We start from the raw sequence: 27,520 nt of genomic DNA, 5'->3' as shown, positions 1-27,520 counted from the left end.
TAAACATGTGTTGTTTTCTATTTATTTAGGTCCTTTTAATTTAAGCAATGTTTTTAGAGGCTTCAGGGTACAGTCCTTTCAATTTATAAATTCTGAAATATTTTATACTTTTAATTTTTATTGAAGTTAGTTGATAATATCTTGATAAGTTCTGGCATACAGCAAAGTGAATTATTCATATGTATTATGTATATCCACTCTTAGATTCTTTTCTTATATAGGTTAAGACAGAATACTGAGTCGAGTTCCCTGTGCTGTACAGTAGGTCCTTATTATGTTTTATGTATGTTGTATTGTGTATTTGTTGATCTCCCTACACATCTCCTAATTTTACTCTCTGCCAACCTCCTTCATCCTTTGGTAACCATAGGTTCGTTTCTACATCTGTGACTATTTTTGTTTTGTAAGTAAGTTCATTTGTACCATCTTTTTAGATTCCACATATACGCGATACCATATGATACTTGTCTTCCTTTGACTTGCATCACTTAGTATGAGAATCTCTCAGTTCTTTTATGTTCCTGCAAATGGCATTATTTTATTTTTTGATGTGATGGTTAACAAAATTGTTTCCTTAATGTCTCCCTCTGTTCTTTCATCATTAGTGTATAGGAATGTAAGAGATTTCTGTATTAATTTTGTATCCTGCAACTTTACTGACTTTATTGATACTCTGTTTTCTGGTAGTATCTTTAGGATTTTCTACATATAGTATCATGTCATCTGCAAACAGGGACAGTTTTATTTTTTACAGTTTGAATTCCTTTTATTTTTCTTCTCTGACTGCTGTGGCTAGGACTTCCAAAACTATGTTGTATGAGTGGCAAGACATCCTTGTCTTGTTCCTGATCTTGGAGGAAATGCTCAACTTTTCACCATTGAGAATGATGTTAGCTGTGCATTTTTTGTAGATGTCCTTTATCGTGTTTAGGTAGGCTCCCTAATGCCCACTTTCTGGAGAATTTTTATCATAAGTGGATGTTGCCGTTTTTCAGAAGCTCGTTGCAGGCTTCTCACTGCAGCGGCTTCTCTGGCTGCAGAGCATGGGCTCCAGGGCACATGGGCTTATTCGTTGTGGTGCATGAGCTTAGCTGTCCTGCGGCTTGTGGAATCTTCCTGGACCAGGGATTGAACCCGTGTCCCCTGCATTGCCAGGCGGATTCTTAACCACTGGACCTCCAGGGAAGTCCAATCTCTAGACCTGCAGTTCTATTCAGATTTTCTCTTTCTTCTTGAGTCAGTTTTGGTAGCTTGGGTATTTCTAGGAATTTGCTCATTTCATCTAAGCTATTTGTTGACATGCAGTTCATAGTATTCTTTTATGATCCTTTGCATTTCTCTGAAGTTGGTAGTTGAGGGGATGTATATTTTGAGGGGTCATTCTCAGTGTCCTAGATCACCTAACCGATTTGATTTCAGGGTTCCCAGAGAGAACAATCACACGTGATGAGTTTCCCCCTTGGGCATTCCTCTTGGCTCTTCAGCCCCATCCTCCTCAGCCTCAGGACAAAGGTGGCAGCGCCAGCCCCAGGCCAAGGCATGGGAGCCGCCAAAGTCAGGTGCCTAGAACTGGACCAGGGTTTACTGAGCACTCAGTGTGGAGCAGGCCTTACTCCTCACAGCAGCCCTGGCACCTGCCACCCATCACTGTTCCCATTTTACCAATAAGACAGCCTCAGGGACATAAGGTACTTGCCTAAGGTCACAAAACCAATGTGGACCTATCTGAAGTCAGGTCTGCTATCTGTGCATATTTCAGCAACCATGCTACACAGCCTCCTCCCTTCCCAAGGGACAACTCCCTAGAATGGGGAACAGCTCCTAGAGAACTTAGGCTCCAGCTTATCCCTCCCTCCCTCCTCCTCCAAAGGTTTGATAGTGGAGCCCTCTCAGTGCCTCCACCACAGAATCTCCATCCACTGCTGTAGAAGCAGCAAGTACCTGCCACACAGTGCCCAGTACCAGGGAAGAAGCACAGTGCGGAACATGCGTGAGCAGGGCAGGTCAGCAGAGGATGTGTGTGTACTGAGCTGGCATATCTGAAAAATAATCTCTGGGAAGACCCAGAGAAACTGGTGGTAGTCGTTCCCTTGGAAAGGTGGGGGTTGGGGTGGGTTAGAGGTCGGGGTGGGGTGGGGGTTGCTGTTTAGAACTGGACTTAGATCTCACAGTAGGCAGTGTTGTGTCTGCTTTATACTCACGGGTGGGGACACACACACATTCTAAGTGCTCAGCCTACAGACGGGCAGGGGCAGGCTCAGTGAGTTCTCCCCATGCTGACTCATGACAGGAGGCAGGACCACCCGGGGGGCTGAAGGCAGTGGAATCTCACAGACCAAGGACTCCCAGCTCTGTGATCCTGGCAGAATTATTTGACCTCTCCGAATCTCAGACTCATTTACATAGTGGGAGTAAGGATAATACCTACCTCAGACGGTTGTGGCAAGGATTAAAAGAGATAGCACTTAACGAGCAGAAGGCCTCCCTGACAGAGTGAGAAAGTTTTTAATTAATCCTGTCATTGAACTATTTATAGTCTCATTACCTCACCACCATTGATCCCCAGCCCAGTCTTCCCAGAGGTTCAAGCCAACTCTGGTTTGTCAGAGGGTGGGGCGACAGTGTCCCCTGGTGGACATGTTCTGAACTGTGCCAGATAAGTTTGACCCATTAGAGAAAGCGCAGGGGTCAAAATTCAGCTTTATTTCTTCCCTTTTACCCATCAATATTTCAGCATGTACTACTTAAGAGCAATGATATATTCTTATATAACAGTATAATAAAGTAAATAGTATTATCCAATCCACACAGGAAACATTCACATTTTGCCAGCTGTTAGTATGGTGTTCTTTACAAGTAACTCTTTCCTAGTCTAGGAACTCTCCTGGATTATAAATGATGGTTGATTTGCCAGGGCTCTTTAGTATCTTTAGTATCCTTTAATCTCCTGAACCATTTCTCAGCCTTTCTTGACCTTCCATGACCTCAACCATTTTGAGAGTTCAGGCCAGTTATTTTGCAAAAATGTCCCTCAACATGGATGTGCAGCTGTTTCTTCTTGGGTAGATTCATGTTATGAATTTCACAGGTGCTAGGCTGATGTTCACTCCAACTCTCCCGTGTGAGCATGTGGAACCGAGTCACCCACAGTCACACAGCAAGTCAGGATCCCGACAGGTGCTCAGGATTCCTGCAGAAAGGCAAGAATTCCCCCCGCAGCCAGGGCCGCCTCCAGCCCTGCATGTTGGGTGCCTGTGGGCTGGGAGAGCAGCAGGGCTGTTTTCACAGTGAGCATCCCACAACAGTCCTGCTCTCTGGACTTCATTTTCTGTTTTGCCCATTTCTGTTTGTTTCTTACCTTTATGATGTTTTCATTCCACAAATGATACATACATCTCTTTTGTTTTTAGCAGAGTACTTGGGACAAAGCTAAAGTCCCCTTTGAAATCTTCCCCCTCCCCATTTCCTTCTCCCTCTTCCAGAAGTAGCCAGTTATCAGTTTGGTGTGAGAGAGAGCTGGCTACATTGCCAGGAAAAATAGTGCAGAATGGCGTAAGTAGCTGGAGCCAGCAGAGTATGTATGTGTACTTAGCTGTATGGCATCCTCTTTCCACAGATGGTCAGTCATTCTTCACATTTCCCTGGATGGGGACCTGGGGCCTGAGCTATTCACTTTCTCCTCCATCACCATGTTCCAGCATGTGGCCACAGCAGTGGCTACTTAGCCGATGCCCTCTGGATGGACATCTAGGCTGTTTACAGGGCTTTGCTACAATGAAACACACTGCCCCGTGCACCAGATCCAGGGCTTCTCTGAGGGAAGTACCCACTTTCAGGATCTGACACTGCCCCCTGGGCATGATGCTCCTTGAGTCAGGACTCCTCACGTGGGAGATGAGGAGGTTTCGATGCGTTTGTTCAGTCTGTTAGAACTGCAGGACTCTTGGGACCTCTAAGAATACCTGGGCTGGGCTTCCCCGGGGTGTTTCAAGGATTCTTCCGGTTCCAAAATAGTGCAGGGACACGGAGGTGGTGAGCTGGTGAGTCCGGATACTCACCCCAAATCCAATGAGAAGTCTCTGCCTCTACCTGGGTTTCAATTACGTTTCTTTAAAAAAAATTTTTCTTAATTCAAAACTCTGATACAGCTTGACTCATTACCTGGCCCAGGAATCCCATCTGTATCATGCATACCCACTGGTCCTGTTAATGTTACTACACCCATGCTCTTTATATATAGAAATTTGTTAGCTGCGCTGGGGCTCACAAGATCTTTGATCTTTATTGCAGCATGTGGGATCTAATTCCTTGACCAGTGATTGAACCTCAGTCCCCTGCAATGGGAGTGCAGAGTCCTAGCTACTGGACCACCAGGGAACCTCCCACCCATGTTATTGTTGCTCCATGACTTTTACCAAGCTCCCAGCCAACAAACCCCAAGTGTCTGAAAGTGCCACCCTCGTGCCATCGAGGTTGTTTTTGCTGTCCTTTGGGGGGATTTTTGGCCACATCACGCAGCTTGTGGGATTTTAGTTCCCCAACCAGGAATCAAACCCGGGCCTTCAGCATTGACACATGGAGTCCTAACCACACTGCACCACCAGGGAATTCTCATGGAGTTGGTGTTTCTTACTTTTAGTTTTTCTAGGAGTATGGTTGATTTATGATGTTTTATTTCAGGTGTGCAGCAAAGGGATTCAGTTATACATCTCTACATGGCCATTTTTCTCAGCCTCATGCTGAATAGAATTTCCTGTGATATAGAGTAGGTCTTTGTTGATGATCTATCATATTATATATATATATGTGTGTGTGTATAGGTTTCTTTCACCTAATTTATCCTTTCCTCTCGCCTTTCCCCTTTGGTAAGCATGTTTCTTGTCCAAGTCTCTGAGTCTATTTTTTTTTTTTTTTGCAAATTAGTTCATATGGGATGAGTTTTTGAGTCCATCTGTAAGTGATATCACATGATGGTTAGCTTTATTTAGTATGATCATCTCTGGGTCCATTCATGTTGCTGAGATGGGTCTTATTTTCTTCTTTATGGCTAAGATTCCATTGTCTCTCTTCCTCCTTATCCATTCATCGGTCCACGGACATTCTGGCCACTCTGGTGTCTTGGTTATTCTAAATAGTGCTGTGGTGAACGCTGGGGTGCCTGTGCCTTTTCTCCGGATGCATCCCCAGGTGTGGGAATACCTGATTAACCTGTAGCTCTATTTTAAGTTTCTTGAGGAATCCCAGGGACGGGGGAGCCTCGTGGGCTGACGTCTCTGGGGTCACACAGAGTCGGACACGACTGAAGTGACTTAGCAGCAGCAGAGGAATCGTGGTGCTGTTCTCCATGTGGCTCTTTACACTTTGCATTCAAGGACACTGTAGGTGTCCCTTTTCCCCACATCCTGTTCAGCATGTATCCTTAGTAGATGTTTTAAAGATAATCACTGACTGGTGGGAGGTGATACCTTGTTGCAATTTTGAGTCCCTTATCTCTAATCATTGGCCATGTTAACCATCTTTTCCTGTGCTTTTTCTTTTTTAAATAATAGTGAAACTAATATTTACCTCTTGAAATTGGCCTCCAGAGAGTCCTCCTGATTTGAATTCTTTTTTGATTACCTCTCCCCAGATATTTCTTGAGAGCTGGGGCTGCAGGCCTTGTGAATGTTCAGGGCCGAGCTGCTGTTACCGGCAGTGTCCACACTGAGGCAGCACTTATGTTCCCAGCTGTGTCCCGGCAGACCCCAAGGCAGCCGTCCACAATTCTGGGGAGCTTCTCAGGATGACCCTTGGTGGCTTGACTCAAGTGTTCCCACACCTTCCTGTGAGGCAGGGACTGTTTAAAAGCCACATTTCTCGATCTCTCTCCCAGAGGTTCTGAGTGGACGGGACTGGGGGAGGCTGGGAATGTGCATTTTGTCAAGTCCCCCAGGGGCCTTTGAGGGAGCGGCTTCGCCTCTCTGCTCCCCACTTCTGCCCCACCCCGGCAAACTCGAGCTCAACCAAGCAGGGAGAACTAGGAAGTCATTCATTTCATCCAAAGTTTTCCTTTCTTGGGCAGGAGGAATCATCAATTAGAAGTCATTAATTAGAACCCACAGAAGCCACCCATCTGAACCCGGGTTCCCTGAGTGGGGCGCCTTGGTGTGCTGGAGAGGCTGTTAAAATGCAGATGCTTGGGCCACACACACATCTGCCACAGAGGAATACTTGGGGGCACAGCCAGGGAATCTGCATTTGAATCAAGCTCTCCAGAGTGGCCACTGAGCCCAACACCTTCCACGCCCCTAAGAGGTGAGAGAAACTGAGGATCTAAGCCTAAGAGTGACTTGTCTTCAATCACATCACACGCTGACGGCAGAACTCTCTCTAGACAGAGGCTCCTCGCAGTACAGAACTCCAGCACTTAACTGTCCAGCGTGCCTGAGAGCTGTCACCTGAGACACCCCATCTGGCTGTCCTGGGACAGGCCCCTACCGTCTAGAAAGGCTGCGGTTTATCGTCTGTGGGATTGGTCTTTGATCTGATTGTCACTGTGTGTACAGGGGTGGCCACACTGGCCATTGTGTGAACACCCTTCTCTCTACCACTCCTGTGGGCCTTGAAAAAAGGTCAGACAGAGAGATGTGACCAAGGTGTACAAACAGAACCCCACTTTATTAGCAGTTAGTTCAAGATTGTACATTAATGGAGGAAGGTTCCCACGTTCAACACAACCCAAAACGGCTGGTTTGAGAGCCCTGATCAGCTGAGTGGGGAAGCACCCTCCTCTCTCCTCCCCACCCACAAAGGAAGGAAACCTCTGCCTGTTCCCCTAACCTGCCCCCCCCCCAGTCAGCTCTCTCCTCTCTCCCCAGGAAATGACATGAATTTCATGCACAAATTACAAAAGGAGCCCTCTTGCTGATAATAAAAGCTAGCACAGTCATAGAAAACCCTCACCGCCCTCCTTCTCCTCAAGGGCCACAGAGAGGAGGGAGGGAGGGAGGGATGAACTTATTAGGGTGAAACACAGCCAGAGTCTGCCCTGGGCCCTCGACACTGACTGCACGAGGCCCACGGCTCTCCCTGGTGGGAGCTGGCGAAGGGAAGCCGTGGGGACAGGCAGCCCCAGCCAGCTAAGCAAGCCGGAAGCCCGGCACTGCCTCAAGCGCAGGGGGACCTCCATCCCCACCTCAACGAGAGCAGACTTCCTTTCTTCTTTGATGTCTGAAAAGCCCACGCTGTAGCCCCATCTGCTTGTTCTAGATGGGGAAATTAAGTCCCTGGAAGGAAAACTGTCACTGAGCTACTCAGTGCACACAACTTGGGCAAAACTTCACATCTGCCTCCAGCCCAGGGCTCTTTCTCCTCAACCGCGGCCTGGGCAAGGTGCCCCACCCCCCTTCTTTGGTGCGTTCCTGCGGCTCTGCCCTTGTGCACACAGACCATGGGCCTCCAGGAAGCGAAAACCCAGAGATGCAAAACAGAGAAAGAGATACTATTTGATGCCCTGTGGTCCAGTCCCAGGATCAGAAGGAGAACACAGGACCTTCTGAGTCCAAGATGCCTCATTTCCCACAGGCCCAGCCTCCACGCGTGCGGCCTCTTCCTTCCAGACTCTCCCAGCCCAGTCGGGAAGCTGCCTCCCCCGCCCCTCTGTTGATCTGGCACTTGGTACAGGTGACAGCGAAGGGACTGAAGTTTTTAAGTCAGCAACAAAAGGTAACACTCCCCATAGCCTAAATCACCCTTGCCGGTACAGGGCCTTGAAGAAACAGATCAGCTTGCGGGACGTCGAGCCTCAGAAATAACGTCATTTAAAAAACCAAAGTGAGCAGAATGGTAACTTCACTGGCTTGAAAGAGATTTTAGAAAACACACTTCCAAGATGCAACTTGTGTACCTTAACTAGGTCCTAATTCTAAAACCAGGCATAAATTATTTGGGGGAACTTTAAATAGGGACTGATGTTGCTGGGAAATGACTGTCGTCTTGGGAGTGATGGTGGGCCAACTGAAGGAAAATGACCTACCTCTTAGGAGATGTAAGCTGAAGTATTTGGGATGGAGTCTTAATGATAACTGCAACTTTTAAACTAGTTCAGAAAAAACGTACAGACAAAAAGATTAAAAAAACGTGGCAAAATGTTCACTGTAAGTCTAAACCGTGGATAGTGGGAGTTAGTTATAAAATATTTGGTACAACATTTACTTGCTCTTTCTAATGTACCTGTGGGGATAGCTCCATGTTGGGACCAACTGGTCTCTGTAGGTCAGCCCAGCAGTTTCCACCTGCTGGGAACAGACCACTGCTCCCTTGCTGGGCCCTAGAGGCACTGGCTGCTCCTATTGAGAGGTGCAGAAGAGACCCATCCTTACACCTCAGACTCTTTCTCCAAGTGCAAGACACCTGCTGTGGGCAGCTCTAGAACCCCGGGGACACAGCACACCTGCGCCCAGCCTGGGGCACAGGAGTGCGGAGGAGATGGCAGAAGGGGGGCAGAGTTTCTGCTCTTGTTTTCAGGCCAGTGACTTAGTGACATGGAGGATGCCGAGGACGCTGCACCACTGACCTCTGGTTTTCTCCCCTCTCAGGGGATCTGTGTACTCAGTAGCCAAAGAGCCCCTAGGGCTCTCTCCCCTCCCCAGTACCTCCAAGTCCTGGCAGGGGTCCTTGAGACAGATTCCTTTAGTGGGAAGGGAAAAAGTAGCAGTGACAAGACAGACTTACAACACGTGGCAGGTCAAGTCCCCGGGATTTCCTCTGCTCCCCCAGGGTCTCAAACCTGCCTGTCTCTTCCTCAGGCTGGAGGACAAGGGGACCGGACCCATCCGCCCCTCGAAGACAGACCTCAGACGGTGGGAGCTCTGAGGGCCTCATCACAGAACACAAGCCTCGCACTGAAGGACAGGAAGGGAGGCTGGGCTCTGCACTGCGGAAGCCGCTGCCAGCTCTGGGAGTCTGGTTCCTGGTGCTGGTAAGTCCTCACGAGCATGCATGCAGGCATGCCACCCAGTCCTCAGACACTCCGCTCCTCAGCCCCCGCCGGGCTGGCAGCGCCAGGTTCTAAGGCCCCATGAAAAGCATAATGGGAACACTTCCCTTAGGGGACGGTAGAACCACATGCAGCCGGCTCCGCAGAACACTCCACTTCTCCATTCCACGGAGACCCTGGGAACCAAGATCTGGGTTTCCAGGCTGGGGAAGGGCCTTCTGAGGTGGGGTGAGCACAACAGGGATGCAGATCTGGGGCTGAGAAGGCACCGCGCTGGGAAGGAGTGGTTTGTCCCCATATCCTGGAATGACCAAAGGCAAGACCAAAGGAGGGACAGCAACCTGGCAGAGCAGGGTCCCAAGGATGGGCTCAGAGGCAGTGTGGCATTGGAAGAAGAGCTCTGGGCATGGAAGCGGGAGCCTCAAGTTTGCTTCTTGGCCCTGCTCCCAGTCAATTCTGTGACGTCAGCCCAGGAGGCCATCTCCCCTTTCTGGAGCTGTGTCCACACCCGTTGAAGGACCCCTCAGCCCCAACATTCTATGAACAAAGACCAGGCTCTCTAGAAAGGATTTCCGAGGCGTCAGTTCAAAGCTGAACTGGCAGTGGGAGGGACTGGGGAAGAGGCACCCCAGCCTTAGTCACTTCACATTGTTAGGAGGAGGGTAGGAGCAGGCCCCCACCAGAAACTAGCCCAGAGATCCCCTTGTCTGCAGAGGGGCCTGGAGACAGCTCTGAGGGGTCCTGGGGGCCCCCAAGCTCCCAGGGCAGCTCCCAACCTAGCACCATGTGAGGGGAAGGGGAACAGGCCAGCATTTAGCCCCGGGGTCTCCTACCTCAGCCTGGCTGTTTCCTTTGATCAGAAGTCCCCTGGGATCACTGCACTTCATGAAGCCAGACTTCCTGGAGACAGTAGGTCTTCCCTCTGCATCTCACCACCCCTGTTCTCCTGGAGTAGCTGCAGGGCAGCCATGGCACTTGACCTCTCCAAGGGCACATCCATCCTGTGTCCTTGAGGCCCCCACACGTGAAGATACATACCACGCCCCCATCCCATGCTCTAGCACTGAGATAGGACACCCTTTGGGACTGGGGCTTGCCACCATTCTGTATGACTGAATTAAAAACAAACCCAACCAAAAAAATATAATATATATATATAATATATATATATATACACAGTTATATATATATATGTAACACAGTGCAACCCCAGCACCCAGGGTATAAACTCTGGCACCAAGAAAAAAAAAAATTAAAATACTTTAGCTTCTTAGTACTTGGGAAGTTAAGGGGGGCTCTAGGAACCCTCGGCCCCAGGGAGCTGGCGTCAGAAAGAGGTGGTGGTCTCACCAACTCTGTCCAGCATCCGCCTGGGGTCAAGGCAGGGGCCTGGGGGCAACAAATGTACACTGGAGCATGTATACAGCCGGCCCCATGACCGCCTCAGTCTCTTACCACAGGAAACGCCACGCATGTCATGTCCCAGGGGGAGAGAGGGAGCAGGGTTGAGGACTGGGTCTCTGGGTCCAAATGGCATGGCAGTGCCCCCAGGGCCCTGAAGGTGGCCTTGAGAACCGGGTGGGTACTGTATGAACCAGCAGTTCTATCCCCAAAGCGGGAAGGTGAGATGTAAAGGTATAAGCTGCAATGGGTGTGGAGGTCCAGCATTCTCTCAAGGTGGCCACCCTCACACCCCGCCTATGGCTGCCTCTGGGTTTCCAGCTGATCCCTCTGAAGAGCCTGGCTTGAAACATCAGCGAAACATCCAATTTCTCTCCCTGGTTTGCCAGAGGCCCCAGCTGGACCCTTGTCCTTGTTGTCGGGAGGACAGAGACGACGTGGCAGCTAATACTGAGTGGACGCCCTACAGGGGCAGGGAGTGATGGATGGAGAGAGCGCACGGTGGGTAGACACAGTGAGGGCCAGAGAACAGAGTCTTGTGGACTCCTTCCTACCAGCCTGTGGTCCTCCACCAACAGGAAGTGGCCTCTCCATGAAAGACTGTGAGCGGAATGGACCTCAGGTGGCAAGGGAGGTCCGAGAGGCCACCGACTGCATGCTGGATGCTCTGAGGCACGTGGGCACCTGCCTGGGCTCTCCTCCTGGCTGGCCCGGGCCACGGCGGAATATTGCTTGTGAGTGCTTGGCCAGCCGGGCCCCGCTCCCCACTCTGCAGGTCAGTCTGGCTCAGCGTGTGGCGGGACGTCCCTGCCGTCACATTCAGTCCGGCGGTGGGGGCCGTGGCTACCTGGTGTTCTGCAGCTCCTCCCGGAGCCAGGTCGGCAGTGTCTGGCCCATCTTGTACAGCAGCTTGGAAAGCTCGACGTTGTGGTCCCGGTAATAGTCCTTCAGGAAGGCGCGGGACTGCAACAGGAAGGGAAGCTCAGACGTTGGTCATGTGCTGGTTTGAGTGACCCCCGCCCCCGCCTCTGGAAAACCAGCACCCCGCTGCCATTATCCCCCACTCCCATTATTTATTCACAACCTTCTTCAAAATGGTAACCTTCAAAAGAAAACATATAGTAGAAGCACCAAACTATAGTGCACAAGGTCGAAACTCGTGATTGGGAGAAGAGAGAGAGACTTAATCAAGAGTATTTTGTTGAGGATTTTTGCATCCATGTTCATCAGTGATATTCGCTGATAATTTTCTTTTTTTCTGTGGTGGTATCCTCATCTGGTTTTGGTATCAGGGTGGGTGATGGTGGCCTCACAGAATGAGTTTGGGAGTGTTCCTTCCTCTGCAATTTTTTGGAAGAGTTTCAGAAGGTTAACTCTTCTCTAAATGTTTGATAGAATTTATCTGTAAAGCCCTCTGGCCCTGGACTTTGGTTTATTGGGAGTTTTTTAATCACATTTTCCATTTCAATTTAAGTACTTATGATTGGTGTGTTCATATTTTCTATTTCTTCCTCATTCCGTCTTGGCAGGTTGTACCTTGCTAAGAATTTGTCCATTTCGTCTAGGTTGTCTATTTTGCTGGTGTTTAGGTAAGTGCTGAGAGTAGTTTCCAATGGTCCTTTGAATTTCTGTGGTGTCAGTTATAGCTTTTCCTTTTTCCTTTCTAATTTTATTGATTTACACCCTTTCCCCTTTTTATCTTAATGAGCCTGGCTAATGGTTTATCAACTTTGTTTATCTTTTCAAAGACCCAGCTTTTAGTTTCATTGATCTTTTCTACTGTTTTCTTCATCACTATTACATTTATTTCTGCTCTGATCTTTATCCTCAACAAAATACTAGCAATTCTAATCCAACAATATAATAAAAGGATCATACACCATGATCAAATAGGATTTATTTCAGGGATACAAGGATTTTTCAGTATCTTCAAGTCAATTAGTGTGATACACCCCATCAACAAATTGAAGAATAAAAACCATATGATCATCAATTGATGCAGAAAAAGCTTTTGACAAAACTCAACACCAATTTATGATTAAAAACTGTCCAGAAAGTGGGCATAGAGAAAACCTACCTCAACATAACAAAGGCCATAAATGACAAACCTACAGCTAACATCATTCTCAATGGTGAAAAGCTGAAAGTATTTCCTCTAAAGTCAGGAACAAGACAAGGATGTCCACTCTCGTCACTTTTATTCAATATAGCTTTGGGAGTCCTAGCCATGGCAATCAGAGGGGAAAAAAAAAGAAAGAAAAGGAATCCAAATTGGAAAAGAAGTAAAACCATCACTGTTTGCAGATGACACACTATACAAAGAAAATCCTAAAGGTGTTACCAGAAAACTACTAGAGCTCATCAATGAAGTTGGTAACGTTGCAGGATACAAAATTAATACACAGAAATCTATTGCATTTCTATACACTAACAACAAAATATCAGAAATAAAGAAACAATCCTATTTACCAATGCATTGAAAAGAATAAAATACCTAGATGTAAGGCCAGATACTATAAAACTCTTAAGAGGAAAACATGGGCAGAACATTCTTTGACATAAATCACAGCAAGATCTTGTTTGATCTACCTCCTAGAGTAAGGAAAATAACAACAAAAATAAACAGGACCATAAGCAAAATGAAAAGTCAACCCTCAGAATGGGAGAAAATCTTTGCAAATGAAGCAATGACAAGGGATTAATCTCCAAAATATACAGACAGTGCATGTAGCTCAATATCAAAAAGCAAACAATCCAGTCAAAACATGGGTGGAAGACATAAGCAAAGATGGCTTAAAGAGCACATGAAAAGATATTCCATATCACTAATTATTAGAGAAAAGCAAATCGAAACTACAGTGGGGTATCACCTCATGCCAGTCAGAATGGCCATGATCAAAAAATCTACAATACTGGAGCAGATGTGGAGAAAAGGAAACCCTCCTACACTGTAGATGGGAGGGTAAATTGGTGCAACCACTGTGGAAAACAGTATGGAAATGCCTTAGAAAACTAAAAATAGACCTACCATGTGATCCAGGAATCCCAGTCCTAGGCATATACCAGAGGAAACCATAATGAGAAGGAAAAAAAAATGCACCCCAGGGTTCACGGCAGCATTTATGAACTTATTTACAAAATAGAAACAGACTCAGAGATTTTGAAAACAAGCTTATGGTTACTAAAGGAGGAGGAGAATAAACTGGGAGTTTGGGATTGATATATATACACTGCTATATTTTCAATAGATAACCAACAAGACTTACTGTATAGCACAGGGAACTATGCTTAATATTTTGTAATAACCTAAATGGGATGAGAAAGAATAGGTATATCCATATGTACAAATGAGTCACTTTACTGTATACCTAAAACTAACACAACATTGTTTATCAACTATACTCCAATATGAAATAAAAATTTAGAAAAAAAGGAAACATATTAGAACACTCCCTAATACCATATATGAAAATAAACTCAAAATGATATAAAGACCTAAATGTAAGGCATGACACCACAAAACTCCTAGAAGAGTAGCACAGGCAAAACATTCTGGCATAAATCATAGCAATGTTTTCTTAGGTCAGTCTCCCAAGGCAAAATAAAAAAAAGCAAAAATAAAGAAATGGAACCAAACTAAACTTAAAAGCCGCTGCAAAGAAAACCACTGACAAAATGAAAAGAGAAAATATGTGCAAACAATGCAACCAAGGAGTTAATTTCCAAAATATACAAATAGTTCATGTAACTCAGTATCAAAAAAAACACAACTCAGTTGAAAAGAGCAGACCTAAACAGACAGTTCTCTGAAGAGAACATACAGATGATCGACAGGCACATGAAGAGACAGTCAACATGGCTAAGTATTAGAGAAATGGAAATCAAAACTACAATGAGATCACTCCACAAGGATGAGAACGGACAACATCAAAGGCCTACAAAAAATCAATGCTGGAGAGAATGCGGAGAAAAGGGATCCCTCCCATACTGTTGGTGGGGATGTAAAAATTGGCACAACCACTACGGAGAACAATAGAGAGGTTCCTTTTAAGAAACTAGTCACTGCAGCATTATTTATAATAGCTAGAATATGGAAGCAACCTAGATCTCCATTGACAGTTGAATGGATAAAGAAGTTGTGGTCCATATATATAATGGAATATTAGCCATAAAAAGGAATGCATCTGAGTCAGTTCTAGTGAGGTGGATGAACTTAGAGCCTGTTATACAGAGTGAAGTCAGAGAAAAACAAATATCGTATATATATATATATGGAATCCAGAAGGATGGTACTGATGAACCTATTTGCAGGGCAGGAATAGAGACACAGTCATAGAGATCAAACTTGTGGTCACAGTGGAGGAAGAAGAGGGTGGGACAAATACAGAGTACCATTAACACATATATATTACCATATGTTAAACAGATAGCTAGTGGGAAGCTGCTGAGTAACACAGGACCCCAGTGTGGTGCTCTGTGACAACCGAGAGGGGCAGGATGTGGTGAGGAGTGGGAGGCAGGTTCAAGACGGCGGGGACATATGTATACCTATGGCTGATTCATGTTGATATATGACAGACACCAACACGATTCCATAAAGCAATTTTCCTCCAATTAAAAACAAAAACTAAATCTAGATCTAGAATATGATCCAGCAATCCAACGCCTAGCCATACATCCAGAAAGAAAGCAACTCCTTGGGGTGCGTGTATCTTTTCACATACGTGCATTGGAAAGATGTGTGCACCCCATGTTCACAGCAGTACTGTTTACAACAGCCGAGATGTGGAAGCAACCCATGTGACTATCAACAGATGAATGGATAAGATGCGGCACATATATATACACACTAGAAAATGAAAAAGAACGCACTATTGCCCTTTGCAGCAATGTGGATGGACCTACAGGATATCACACTAAGTGACGTCAGACAGAAAAAGACAAATACTGTATGATATCACTTAATATGTGGTATCTAAAAAGCAAATCTATTTACAAAATAGAAACAGACTCAAAAAACAAACTTATTTGTTACCAAAGGGAAAGGGAGTCGGGTGGGGCAAATTAGGAGTACGGGATTAACAGATACACAATGCTATATATAAAATAGATAGGTAACTAGGATTTACTGCATAACATAGGGAACAACATTCAGTATCTTGTAATAACCTACAAGGGAAAATAATCTGAAAAAAAAATATATATATATATGTATATATATAAACACTGAATCACTTTGCTGTGTACCTGAAACATACAATATTGTAAATCAACTACACTTGGATTTTTAAAAAATGAGCAAGGGGTAATGAAAAAACTCAGAAACATAACCACAGTCACCGTTATGTATGTTTCACCATTCATTTATACCATAAAGGATGTCCTCTCCTACAAGAACACCTCATCCATCCATGCCATAGGTCCAAATGCTACCCCATCCTTCCAGGCCCAACTCCAGAGTCAGCCCCCACCTCACGTGAGAAGCCTTTACCCGTACAGCCTCACATGGCACGTCCTTGTTCTGAAGTGCCATCACATACGTGCATACCTCACTACACAAAGCACTTCTTGCCTTGTATTCTACTTATTTGCATGTGTGACTCATCTTCCTCCTAGACTAGGAACTCCCTGAAGGCAAAGAACATGTCTGATTCATTCTCAAAGCCCCATAGCATTCAGCCCTTGCAAAAGGAAATTCTCTGACTAAATCAACTCCGAGTCGCTAAATCCTATCCTACATTTCCTCCTAAGAATGCTATCCAAGAAATGTCAAGGCAATGCATTGAGCGTTGGGTGTCAGGTAAAGAGAAGCTTCTCTCCAATACGGGACCCCCATCATTTATTCCCCTGCCACAGGCGGCATGTCTGCTACTTACATCCAAGTCCATCTCCGGGTACTTCCGGCCCTTGCTCTTGCCTAGACACTTGGTTTTTCCTCCTTCGAGCAGCTGGCACCAGAATCCTTTCTTTGGATCAAACCTGTGGAGGTGGAGAAAGCCTTCATCGTTCCTCAGCCTGGAAACCCTCCTGGCACTCTCCAACTCAGGGGCCAGACCCAGTAGGAGAGTTTAGTGGGGGTTCTTTTGCTTTTTAATAAATTCAATCTTTATCAAGAAATGCTCTATCTACAATTGTGTTTAAGCATGTGTATCACTGTAAAGTTGCTGTTTAGTAAACTCCAGAACTAACAAAGCAAGACTGCCTTCAGAATCTCAAGTCATGCTGGGCTTTCCAGGGTATTTTGGGGAGAGAAGGTGCTGTTACCGGGAGGGGAGGCATAATGACATCAGAATTCAGTCCCAGATCAGCAACTATCTGGAGATTCTTGGGCATGAGGACAGCAGGAGAACAGTTTCCTTCTGGCAGGAGAGCGAGATGGGGGTTTCTGAATGGGTCACAGGGTAGGCATGGTGATGCTGAGGGCAGCTGTCATTTACTGAGATTAGTACATGCTGGGCACTGAGCCAAGAGCTCCACAAGATAGTGACCCTCAGGAGGTAGGAATTATTATTATCTGTACCCCCAACCTATAGAGGAGGAAAGTAAGGCTTGAAGGAACTAAGACACAAGTTCAAAGTCCCACAGCTGAAGAAGTAACGGGTCCGGAATCCTCACCCAGGCATCTCTGCTGCCACAGCTATGCCCTTAGCAGCTGCTTCTCTCTACCCTCAGAGCAAAGGACTGACTTTCCTTTTCTACCTTCATCCTCCAAAGTAGGGAGATGGGGATATTCTTGCTGCAGGGCTTTCCAAAGAAGGTAGCTGGGGAAGGAGACTTTATTTCTCCTCCTGAGACTCCCTCATCCAGCTGTGTGCATCACCTGTCTGTGATTCACCCTCGAAGACAGCCTCTCCTTAGCCCTGAGTCCCTCAACACAGGCTGGCACTTATTCATCTTGGGAGGGCATCCTCAGTGTCCTTGGATTGGGTTTTAAGTGATGAAAATTATTAACTGTTGACAATATTCATAGTATCTTTTTCCTTAAATTATATTTAAGTCATAAACTAATGCTGAGAAACCCTTAAGGGTATTAGAGTTGCTCATTGCTGGTCTAACTTAAACACTCTGAAAATGTTCAGTCCAGATTGAAAGGAACACCCTAGGGGAAGGACTACCAGAAGAGAACAGTCATCACCTCCCTTTTTCTTGAGTCAATACCTTTGTTTATATGACTCAAGTCATATTAACTTTTCTGCTAAACTGCCTTCAAGGCCACGCATACTTTCTCATACTTGCTGACTCTAATCTGTATCTCTCTCCTAATCATTCCAGCCTCTGGCTTTTGGGCCCATGTGCCTGTTTAGGACATCCCCCTGCTGAAAGGCCAAGATAACACTCACGCCAACATTTTGTGGTAGTCAATGGTGTTTGTCACCCCAAGGAACTTCTGCACTGTGTCCATCACTTTGGCAGGTTCTGTTCGCAGCAGTTTGCCATCCAAGACTAGAATCTGGAAAAAAAAAGGAGAGTGTGATCTGAACCTATTTTCACTCCAGTGGCCAACAGGCCCCCAGTCTTCAGCAGCCATGGTTATGGGTTGGGGCCCCTACGCTCTGTAGAGTGCTTCCTCCTCCTCCTCGGACAGGAGGAGTCCCTGTGCCTCAGTCCTGGGCAGTCTTTCTCCCTGCCTTCTGCCAGCTTCTTCTGACTGATGCCGTCCTCTCCCAGCATTTAATCCATCACCAAGCCTCTGCCTTTCCCTCCTGACCCTATGACACCCCCTTCTCTGCCTCTCTCCAAGTTTCTGGACTACATGTCACTCTCCTGCCTAAACCCTCCAAGGGTTTCCTTAAAATGCCTTAGCAACCCGGCCGTTTACCTCTCCCACCGGGCTCTCCCTCCCTCCCAGGGCCTATTCCAGGGCTTTCTGGGTCCCCTAAAGGTTACAGAGCCTGCTGTGATGGGGCAAGGGCTTGGGATAAACAAGACTGAAACCTCTGAAGATCCCAAAGACCTGAGTGTCCAACAACCACATTTCTGGCCCTGTCACTGGCAAAAGAGATCTTGAGGTCCTCAGCTAACTGCCCCAAGTCCATGCTATGGCTGCCCTTCTGAGGGTCAGGGATAGGCCTACCTGGTTGGTGTGAAAGGCGCTGAGCCAGCGCTCGATGTGGGTGGCGTACCAGCCAGGCACCAGGCAGCGGTTCTGGAGGGTGCGCAGTTTCAAGGATGCGTCGGGCCCAGCAGTGATCACCTCATGGAAAGTGTACTTCAGGGCTACCGGGTCATCATGGGCTCGCTGGTGCTGCAGACAAGCCGAGAGAGGGTCAATGTGTCACATGGAGGCACCAAAGGGAGAGGCTTTTGTGGGGCAGTAACTAGGAGGTTTCTTGACTTCCTACTTTTCATTATAGGGGACTGGAATGCAAAAGTAGGACGTCAAGAAACACCTGGAGTAACAGGCAAATTTGGCCTTGGAATACAGAATGAAGCAGGGCAAAGACTAACAGAGTTTTGCCAAGAAAATGCACTGGTCATAGCAAACACCCTCTTCCAACAACACAAGAGAAGACTCTATACATGGACATCACCAGATGGTCAACACCGAAATCAGATTGATTATATTCTTTGCAGACAAAGATGGAGAAGCTCTACACAGTCAGCAAAAACAAGACCAGGAGCTGACTGTGGCTCAGATCGTGAACTCCTTATTGCCAAATTCAGACTTAAATTGAAGAAAGTAGGGAAAACCACTAGACCATTCAGGTATGACCTAAATCAAATCCCTTATGATTATACAGTGGAAGTGAGAAATAGATTTAAGGGCCTAGATCTGATAGATAGAGTGCCTGATGAACTATGGAATGAAGTTCGTGACATTGTACAGGAGACAGGGATCAAGACCATCCCCATGGAAAAGAAATGCAAAAAAGCAAAATGGCTGTCTGGGGAGGCCTTACAAATAGCTGTGAAAAGAAGAGAAGCGAGAAGCAAAGGACAAAAGGAAAGAAATAAACATCTGAATGCAGAGTTCCAAAGAATAGCAAGAAGAGATAAGAAAGCCTTCTTCAGCGATCAATGCAAAGAAATAGAGGAAAACAACAGAATGGGAAAGACTGGAGATCTCTTCAAGAAAATCAGAGATACCAAAGGAACATTTCATGCAAAGATGGGCTTGATAAAGGACAGAAATGGTATGGACCTAACAGAAGCAGAAGATATTAAGAAGAGGTGGCAAGAACACACAGAAGAACTGTACAAAAAAGATCTTCACGATCCAGATAATCACGATGGTGTGATCACTGACCTAGAGCCAGACATCCTGGAATGTGAAGTCAAGTGGGCCTTAGAAAGCATCACTACGAACGAAGCTAGTGGAGGTGATAGAATTCCAGTTGAGCTATTCCAAATCCTGAAAGAGGATGCTGTGAAAGTGCTGCACTCAATATGCCAGCAAATTTGGAAAACTCGGCAGTGGCCACAGGAATGGAAAAGGTCAGTTTTCATTCCAATCCCAAAGAAAGGCAATGCCAAAGAATGCTCATAACTACCGCACAATTGCACTAGAAGGAAATGGCAACCCACTCCAGTGTTCTTGCCTGGAGAATCCCAGGGACAGGGGAGCCTGGTGGGCTGCCATCTATGGGGTCGCACAGAGTCAGACATGACTGAAGCGACTTAGCAGCAGCAGCAGCACACGCTAGTAAAGTAATGCTCAAAATTCTCCAAGCCAGGCTTCAGCAATATGTGAATCGTGAACTTCCTGATGTTCAAGCTGATTTTAGAAAAGGCAGAGGAACCAGAGATCAAATTGCCAACATCCGCTGGATCATGGAAAAAGCAAGAGAGTTCCAGAAAAACATCTATTTCTGCTTTATTGACTACGCCAAAGCCTTTGACTGTGTGGATCACAATAAACTGTGGAAAATTCTGAAAGAGATGGGAATACCAGACCACCTGATCTGCCTCTTGAGAAATCTGTATGCAGGTCAGGAAGCAACAGTTAGAACTGGACATGGAACAATAGACTGGTTCCAAATAGGAAAAGGAGTACCTCAAGGCTGTATATTGTCACCCTGCTTATTTAACTTATATGCAGAGTACATCATGAGAAACCCTGGACTGGAAGAAACACAAGCTGGAATCAAGATTGCTGGGAGAACTATCAATAACCTCAGATATGCAGACGACACCACCCTTATGGCAGAAAGTGAAGAGGAACTCAAAAGCCTCTTGATAAATGTGAAAGTGGACAGTGAAAAAGTTGGCTTAAAGCTCAACATTCAGAAAACGAAGATCATGGCATCCGGCCCCATCACTTCATGGGAAATAGATGGGGAAACAGTGGAAACAGTGTCAGACTTTATTTTTTGGGGCTCCAAAATCACTGCAGATGGTGACTGCAGCCATGAAATTAAAAGACGCTTACTCCTTGGAAGGAAAGTTATGACCAACCTAGATAGCGTATTCAAAAGCAGAGACATTACTTTGCCAACAAAGGTCCGTCTAGTCAAGGCTATGGTTTTTCCTGTGGTCATGTATGGATGTGAGAGTTGGACTGTGAAGAAGGCTGAGCACCGAAGAATTGATGCTTTTGAACTGTGGTGTTGGAGAAGACTCTTGAGAGTCCCTTGGACTGCAAGGAGATCCAACCAGTCCATTCTGAAGGAGATCAGCCCTGGGATTTCTTTGGAAGGAATGATGCTAAAGCTGAAACTCCAGTATTTTGGCCACCTCATGCGAAGAGTTGACTCATTGGAAAAGACTCTGATGCTGGGAGGGATTGGGGGCAAGAGGAGAAGGAGACGACAGAGGACGAGATGGCTGGATGGCATCACTGACTTGATGGACGTGAGTCTGAGTGAACTCCGGGAGTTGGTGATGGACAGGGAGGCCTGGCGTACTGCGATTCATGGGGTTGCAAAGAGTTGGACGCGACTGAGCGACTGATCTGATCTGATCTGAACTAAGAGGTGGCCAGAAGACACCAAGCTGGAACCAGGAGGCCTGGGCTCAAGATCTGGCTCTACCTGTCATTACCCTTTGACCTCAGGGAAGTCACAGCCCCTGGAGCCCTAGTTTCCCCATCTTTACAAGATGGGAGTCAGACTAGGTCAGGGCTTCCAAATGCTGGTCACTCTGCACCATCTCTGTGGTCTCTGCCATGTCCATCTGTGCATGCCAAATCAACAGAATTTTCTTTATGTGGACACATCTTATTCACGTAAATGTATTTCAAAATAAAACTCAGTACTGCCTTCACAGACAGAAAACTAGAATCAGCTGTCATATATAAAGATAATAAAGGTAATCATTCATAAAAATAAATAAAATCATTCACAATAAAAATAAAGCTATGTGTTCGCACACCAGGCAGATAGAAATGTCTGCTCTAAGCCTTGATGCAGTCAGGCAGGTGGAGCCCCTGTGATAGGATTGGTGCCCTGGTAAGAAGAGACACCACAGAGGTGGTTTGCCATGAGAGCACAGTGAGACAGTGGCTGTCTAAAAGCCAGGAAGGGAGCTCTCACCAGGAACCAGATCGACTGGTACCTCAGTCTTGGACTTAAGATTTCTAGGCTTCAGGACTGTGAGAAAAAAATGCTGCTGTTTAAGCCATCCAATCTATAATATTTGCTATAGCAGCCCAAGCCTAAAACAGAAGGACTGGGGAAGAACTGGAAAGGGGAAAACACCAGGTTTGGAGCACCTGAAATAACGCCCCGGGCAGTTGGCATCTGCAGAGAGCCAAAGTCCAGAGATCACGAGCCTGCTCACCAGGGATGACCCTCAGGAGCCCCCACACCCTCACTGAGCATCACACACAGCCTGGGCCAGGGGTGGGGGGGACAGCCGCCCCTCCTCCTGATCTCCCCTCTGAGGCAGGCCATCACCCTTCCCTTCCTTCCAGCCCCTCTCTGGACCATCCTGAGAGGAATCGGCCCCCCTTCTCCTTATCCCGCCTCAGCCACAGACAGAAGAAAGAACAGGGGCTTAGACCTGGAGGAGCTGGGTTCAAAACGCTAGCACATGAACTTGAGTTAGTCACCCGGCTTGATGAACCTTGGTCTTCTGTCAGTGAGAGGAGACAGCTCTGCCCTCTAGAGGAGGAGGTGCATTAGGACAGAACCCGGACGCCTCCACCCAGGGCTGCTTTCCCTCTGCCTCCCTCTCCTTCCTCTTTCCTCCCCCCCATAAATACAGATGGTCAGTCTCTGCTCACTGCTGGGGCACAGGGTAGGGGGCGGCAGGGCACACAAGAGAAATGGCTTCCGTTCAAAGCCCAGAGGAAAGGAGAATATTTGGGTATAGACAGAAAGTCCTAGAGAAGTGAGAGGAAGAGTGGGGCTGCATACCAGATTGGACCAGGCTTGGGAGGGAGAGGAGGGGAAGAGGTCTGTGGCAGGATCTGCACCTGGACTCCTACCAGCCTGTGGTCACAACAAAGCCCCAGAGAGGAAGCTCAGAGTGTGGCCAGGCCTACAGTAGGACCAGCTCTAGAGCAGGAAGCACCCCCCCCCACCCCCGGCATAAGCATAATTCCAGCAAGACTGGAAGGTAGGGGAGGAAACCCCCCAAAAGACCCGAGCCTAAGCTTTCCTATAAGCCCAGTGGAAAGGTGCTCAGAAAAAATTCAGTCAGGTCATTGATATTAAAGAAAATTCTAGTTCTTACACAATCAAGTAGAAACTAGAAGTTGCGTTCCCTCACACAAACCACAGTCCAGGTAACTTCCTTACCTGATCAGACGTTTGCATCCTCCACTAGGGATGGCAGGTCCTGTGTTCTGTCCTTCTCTGAATTCCCACCCCCACCCAGAGCCCAGTGAGGAGACCACAGATAGCATGAAGCCTAGATCACTATTCACCAAATCCTGGCTTCAGCAAGACAAAACCAGCGTCCTCCTCTACTTGGAGAATCAGAGTCAGAGCAGGTCCCCAGATGAAGCTGGGAGGGGGAGCAGGTAACCTGGCTGGGACTCAGCGTGGATTTCTGCCCGGCTGCTCCTCTGGGCTGGACGCACAGTGGAGGGGACCCTGTTCTTACCCACCAGGGTGCTGCAGGAGCCCAGCTGAGGGCGAGTGCAAAGACGACACAGGGTAAATGTTTGCTGATGTTTATTAGTGGCTGAGTGGTAGACACAGCCTGTGCCACTGCCCAGGGCCCCACCCAGCTCACCTGGTACCAGGAGTAGGCTCGGTCCGCTGGGTTGATGAGGATGGTCAGGACCTTGGCTTTGGGTAACAGGGCAGCTGCCCGCCGGGGAGCCACTTCCGAATCAAAGTAGTTGGCGCTTTTCTCAAAGTAGAAGTCGGAGGTGGTGTTGGAGGGGATAGGGAAGAATTCCATGTACCTGCAGGAAGCCCACAGAAGAGGGCTCACAGGCAAGATTCAGGAGGGGCCTGAGGAACGCAGCCGGGAGGGCCAGGCTCACTGGGTGTGGAACGTGAGAAAGCAAGCAGGCACACTGCTCTCAGTCTGACAAGGACTTACTTGCCAGGATCCAAGACAGAGTGGCCACTTGGCAGACTCCATCTTATGAATCAGCTCCTTTTTCGGGGAGACCTGGGATCAAGAGGATCTGAAGATGTGTGTGGCGGGTGGGGCGGGGGGAGGGGGGCAGGTGTGTACGCATGGGAAGGGGTTGTGTCTTCTCTTCTTAAATGGGATGCTCCTGGAGTGAAACTGACAGGGCCCTAACCCTTACTGCCACTAGGGGGCGAGCGGGGACGCTTCTGACCCGGGAACCCCAGCACTGAGGGGAAGGACGCCCTCTGCTGCCTCCAGGCTGCAGGGTTTCCTTCCTGACCTGATGGTACTTTCTAAGCTGTTACTGTAGACCAGCAGACAAGGAGGGGAGGCGACTGACTGCCTACCATCTGTGCCCCCCTACTCCGCCTGCCTCATATGGGTGAACCTCACAGCTTCCCAGATGAACCTTCCACATCCCGCCCAAAGTGACTGTCCACACCAGTCCTCTGAGATCACCTCTAGGTTGAGGGCCCCTCAGAAAACAGTCCAGTACTCTTGCCTGGAAAATCCCATGGACGGAGGAACCTGGTAGGCTGCAGTCCATGAGGTCGCTAAGAGTCGGACACGACTGAAGTGACTTAGCAGCTGTAGCAGCAGCAGCAGAAAACAAACACTCCAGACCCTCCCAGGGGCACCTACTCATGCAAGATGGAGCTACAGCTTCAGAACTTTCTGGGAACCAAAGCCCACAGAGCCCATCTTAGTTAAGGGCATAGGAGCCCTACTCCACCCTTGTGAGGTGAGGTTTCTCCTGGGTGGTCCCAGGGACCCATTTATCAGAATTCAGAGTTACCTGGGGGCCTAGGGGATTTCTGTACCCCTACAAACAAAATATTTGGAGTGGAGCTGAGAAATTGCTAGTTCTCTCACATTTCCAAAATTTCTTTACAAAACAGCACCTTTATGTTCACAATTCATTGTTGGTTGTACCTAAAGGGAGAAAGCTCTGAGAAAGAAGCTTTTTTGCTAAGCTTGTAGCAAAGCCATCTGGCAGCAAACCCTGACTTAAGAATCTTACTTGGCATAAATGTTCACATACTTTGCTACAGATATATTAATAAACTTGCTAATGGGTGCTGCCCCAGACCTTGGTGAAGGTGCTGTTAAATATATTATGTCTCTCTAAATCCAGAAAGAGGTGACTTCCAATCATGCATCTGGTTACAGTGGATTTTAGATAAGAGATTGTGGCAGTATCGGAAAGAGAAAAAGACAGCTAGATTGCCTGACAGAAGATTGAACGATAGAAATAAGCTGATGGAAATACACAGAGAAATACCAAAAAACAAACAGAATAATGCCCATGAGGTCTCTCTTCAGGTAAACCACAGACATAAAAATAATAAACAAGAGTAATACATGTATCAGGTTAGAAAAGACAAATAAGAGAGAGGCAAACATAAGAAACACGGTGTGAAAGCATCCCCCTAGCACCCACACCCTGGGGTAGCCTCTGGGGACAGCTTCTGGTAGGAATCTGCAACTCCAGCCACGTTCCCAGGAGACTCCCTGAAGACTTAAGGAGCCACCTCTGAAGGGCTCACAAGAACGCCTCCTGCTACATGGTCAATCACACACAGTGGAAAGGGCCAGATTTCCAGTCAGAACACCTGGATTTTAACCCCTGCTCTGTCCTCAGCTCTCAGGGCCTCAGGCATGTCCCTCTTCTCTTCTTGGACTCATGAAGGCAAGGAAGGGGATGGACTCTAACTTCTAGTATTCCATGAGTCCAGGCAATATAAAGGGGCAAAGGGCTTCCTCATCAAGTGTCCCATCTGTGTGCAGGCTCCAACATCATGACTCAAGGGTCACTGGACTTTGTCCCTGTTTACAGGAACTGGCTGCGTGTGAGCAAGCGCCAGCTGCTTCCTGCTGTGGCCTCGGCAGACCTCCTCCTTGGCGGCCTCCATGGCGGCTGTCCTGTCCCACTGCTGACAGAAAGACCCACTCACCAGTCAATGCCTTTGTGATAGTTGTGGCCATTAAAAAACTGGATCTCCTCAAAGGTCTCAGAGCTGGGGTAGTTGCTGCTGAGGTCGGGGTGCATGCCCAGGAACAGATAGAGGGCCGTGGTGCCTGCAGGGAAGGAAGGCGGGTGAGACCTGGGCCCAGGCCCCCAGCGAAAAGACAGAGTCTGAAATCCTGAGTTCTGGTCCTGGCTCTCCGTTACTCACTAGGAGACACTGGAAAAGTCCCTTCTCTTCTCTGGGTTTAGTTTCCTCATCTCTACCATGAGGGAAACATACTAAACTCAGGACAGGCAAATACAGAGCTTGCAGGTGGGCGCCCCAACTCTTGAACCCACTGCAGACATCACTAGCCCACCACAGCACTCTTCATCACGAAGACTTGGCCTCAGACCACTGCAGACATCACTAGCCCACCACAGCACTCTTCTTCACGAAGACTTGGCCTCAGAATCCTTCTCAGCACTGTACTCCGGCATTCACATCCACTTGATTACAGTCCCCTCAAAACCCCAGAAGAAGATGGTTTCTGCTGGCCCCTTCAAGCCCTGGGCCTTGGTCCTCTCTGGCACTTGGGAGGAACTCAAGGACAAGGGAGTTCTAGACTTGCCAGTCTGCTGGTGTGAAATTCTTGAAGGGCTAAGAAATCTGGCCCAGATGCCTCCTCTCTGAGTACCCTTCCTTCACTCACACTCCCTCCCCCTTCGACAGTACAGGGCTGACTCCCTCCCTTTAGAGAGTCCATTCCTTTCCTACACGGATCTACAGTTAACATGCTCTAATGAGAGGTTTCAGAAGAGAAGAGACTACAGAGTTCGGTGGTTCAGGGTATATATTTTGGGGGCACAGAGACCAGAGTTCCAGACCTGGATATGCCATCTCCTAACTAAATGTGTTAGAGAAAGTGACAAGTTCTGTGAGCCTCGAGTGTCTCGTCTGTAACGTGGGAGCAGCCATCCATACCAAAGGTGTGCATGCCACCACTGCAGACACGGCTAACTTGTCACAGTCTCTTCGCCCTGACCCAGTTTTGCCAGGCACTGCTCAGTCTTGCAGAGCATCTGATCTGGGCTTCTCTGCTTGGACTCAGAAACTCCCAAGAGGACACCAAGAGAGCTCCCCGAGGCTGTGGTTCACAACAGGAGAATTCAATGCCCAACCTCTACCTTTCCCACCTCCACAGTGATAGGCAACTCATGGTCACCCCAGCTTCGGTCCCACTTCCTGGGAAACAGTGTGTAGATTACTGGGGAGTGAGACCAGGGCACGACGGTCTCCAGAATTCTGTGGCTGGGACAGTAGGGGAAGCCGTCAAGAGTGGAGAGACCTGCCTGTTTTCTGGGGGCCGATGATGAGGAGCTTTGGGAAGCGGTCACACGTCTTCTCCTTGGACCAGATGTCCTTATGGCGTTTGTCTTCGCAGGGATCCTAAAATGACAGTGGAAGAGACGTCAGGGCGGGCGGAAGAATGGACTCAGTGAATGGATTCCAGACTCCCGCTGCACATGGACGTGTGGCTCTCACAGCCCTGAGTGACAAGTGTAACTACATGTGTCCTTGTCCCATCCCCACCTCAGGACACTGAGCTACTGGTAGGCAGCAACGATTTCTGGTCAGTCTCCTGCTCCCAGACAAAGCCTTAAAAAATGCTCACCCCAGCACTTGGTGCACAACAGGAGCTCACAGGCTCCTATTGTTGAAT

General features: G+C 47.7%; 1 protein-coding gene across 7 annotated transcripts in view; it reads right to left on the bottom strand.

Moving 5' to 3' along the window:
* Window positions 1–10,212: 10,212 nt before the first annotated feature.
* Window positions 10,213–27,520, bottom strand: part of NDST1 (N-deacetylase and N-sulfotransferase 1) — an 84,505-nt gene continuing 67,197 nt past the window's right edge. For 6 of the 7 annotated variants that reach the window (XM_055558654.1, XM_055558633.1, XM_055558669.1 and 3 more), the window contains 7 exons: window positions 27,150–27,246; window positions 25,804–25,927; window positions 23,498–23,672; window positions 18,453–18,623; window positions 17,719–17,828; window positions 16,255–16,357; window positions 10,213–11,341 (listed from right to left, as the gene is read on the bottom strand). In XM_055558654.1, coding sequence (XP_055414629.1) covers window positions 11,222–11,341; window positions 16,255–16,357; window positions 17,719–17,828; window positions 18,453–18,623; window positions 23,498–23,672; window positions 25,804–25,927; window positions 27,150–27,246 — 900 coding nt within the window. In that variant the 3' untranslated portion in view covers window positions 10,213–11,221. Of the gene's footprint in view, window positions 11,342–12,285; window positions 12,600–16,254; window positions 16,358–17,718; window positions 17,829–18,452; window positions 18,624–23,497; window positions 23,673–25,803; window positions 25,928–27,149; window positions 27,247–27,520 lie in introns of those variants that run through there. The other variant, XM_055558682.1, reaches the window with a different exon arrangement.

Source organism: Bubalus kerabau, chromosome 1 (genome assembly GCF_029407905.1).
Source record: "Bubalus kerabau isolate K-KA32 ecotype Philippines breed swamp buffalo chromosome 1, PCC_UOA_SB_1v2, whole genome shotgun sequence".
Lineage (NCBI taxonomy): Eukaryota > Metazoa > Chordata > Mammalia > Artiodactyla > Bovidae > Bubalus > Bubalus kerabau.
Note: the sequence above shows the minus strand (reverse complement) of the source record. Positions and strands in the feature narration are given on the sequence as shown.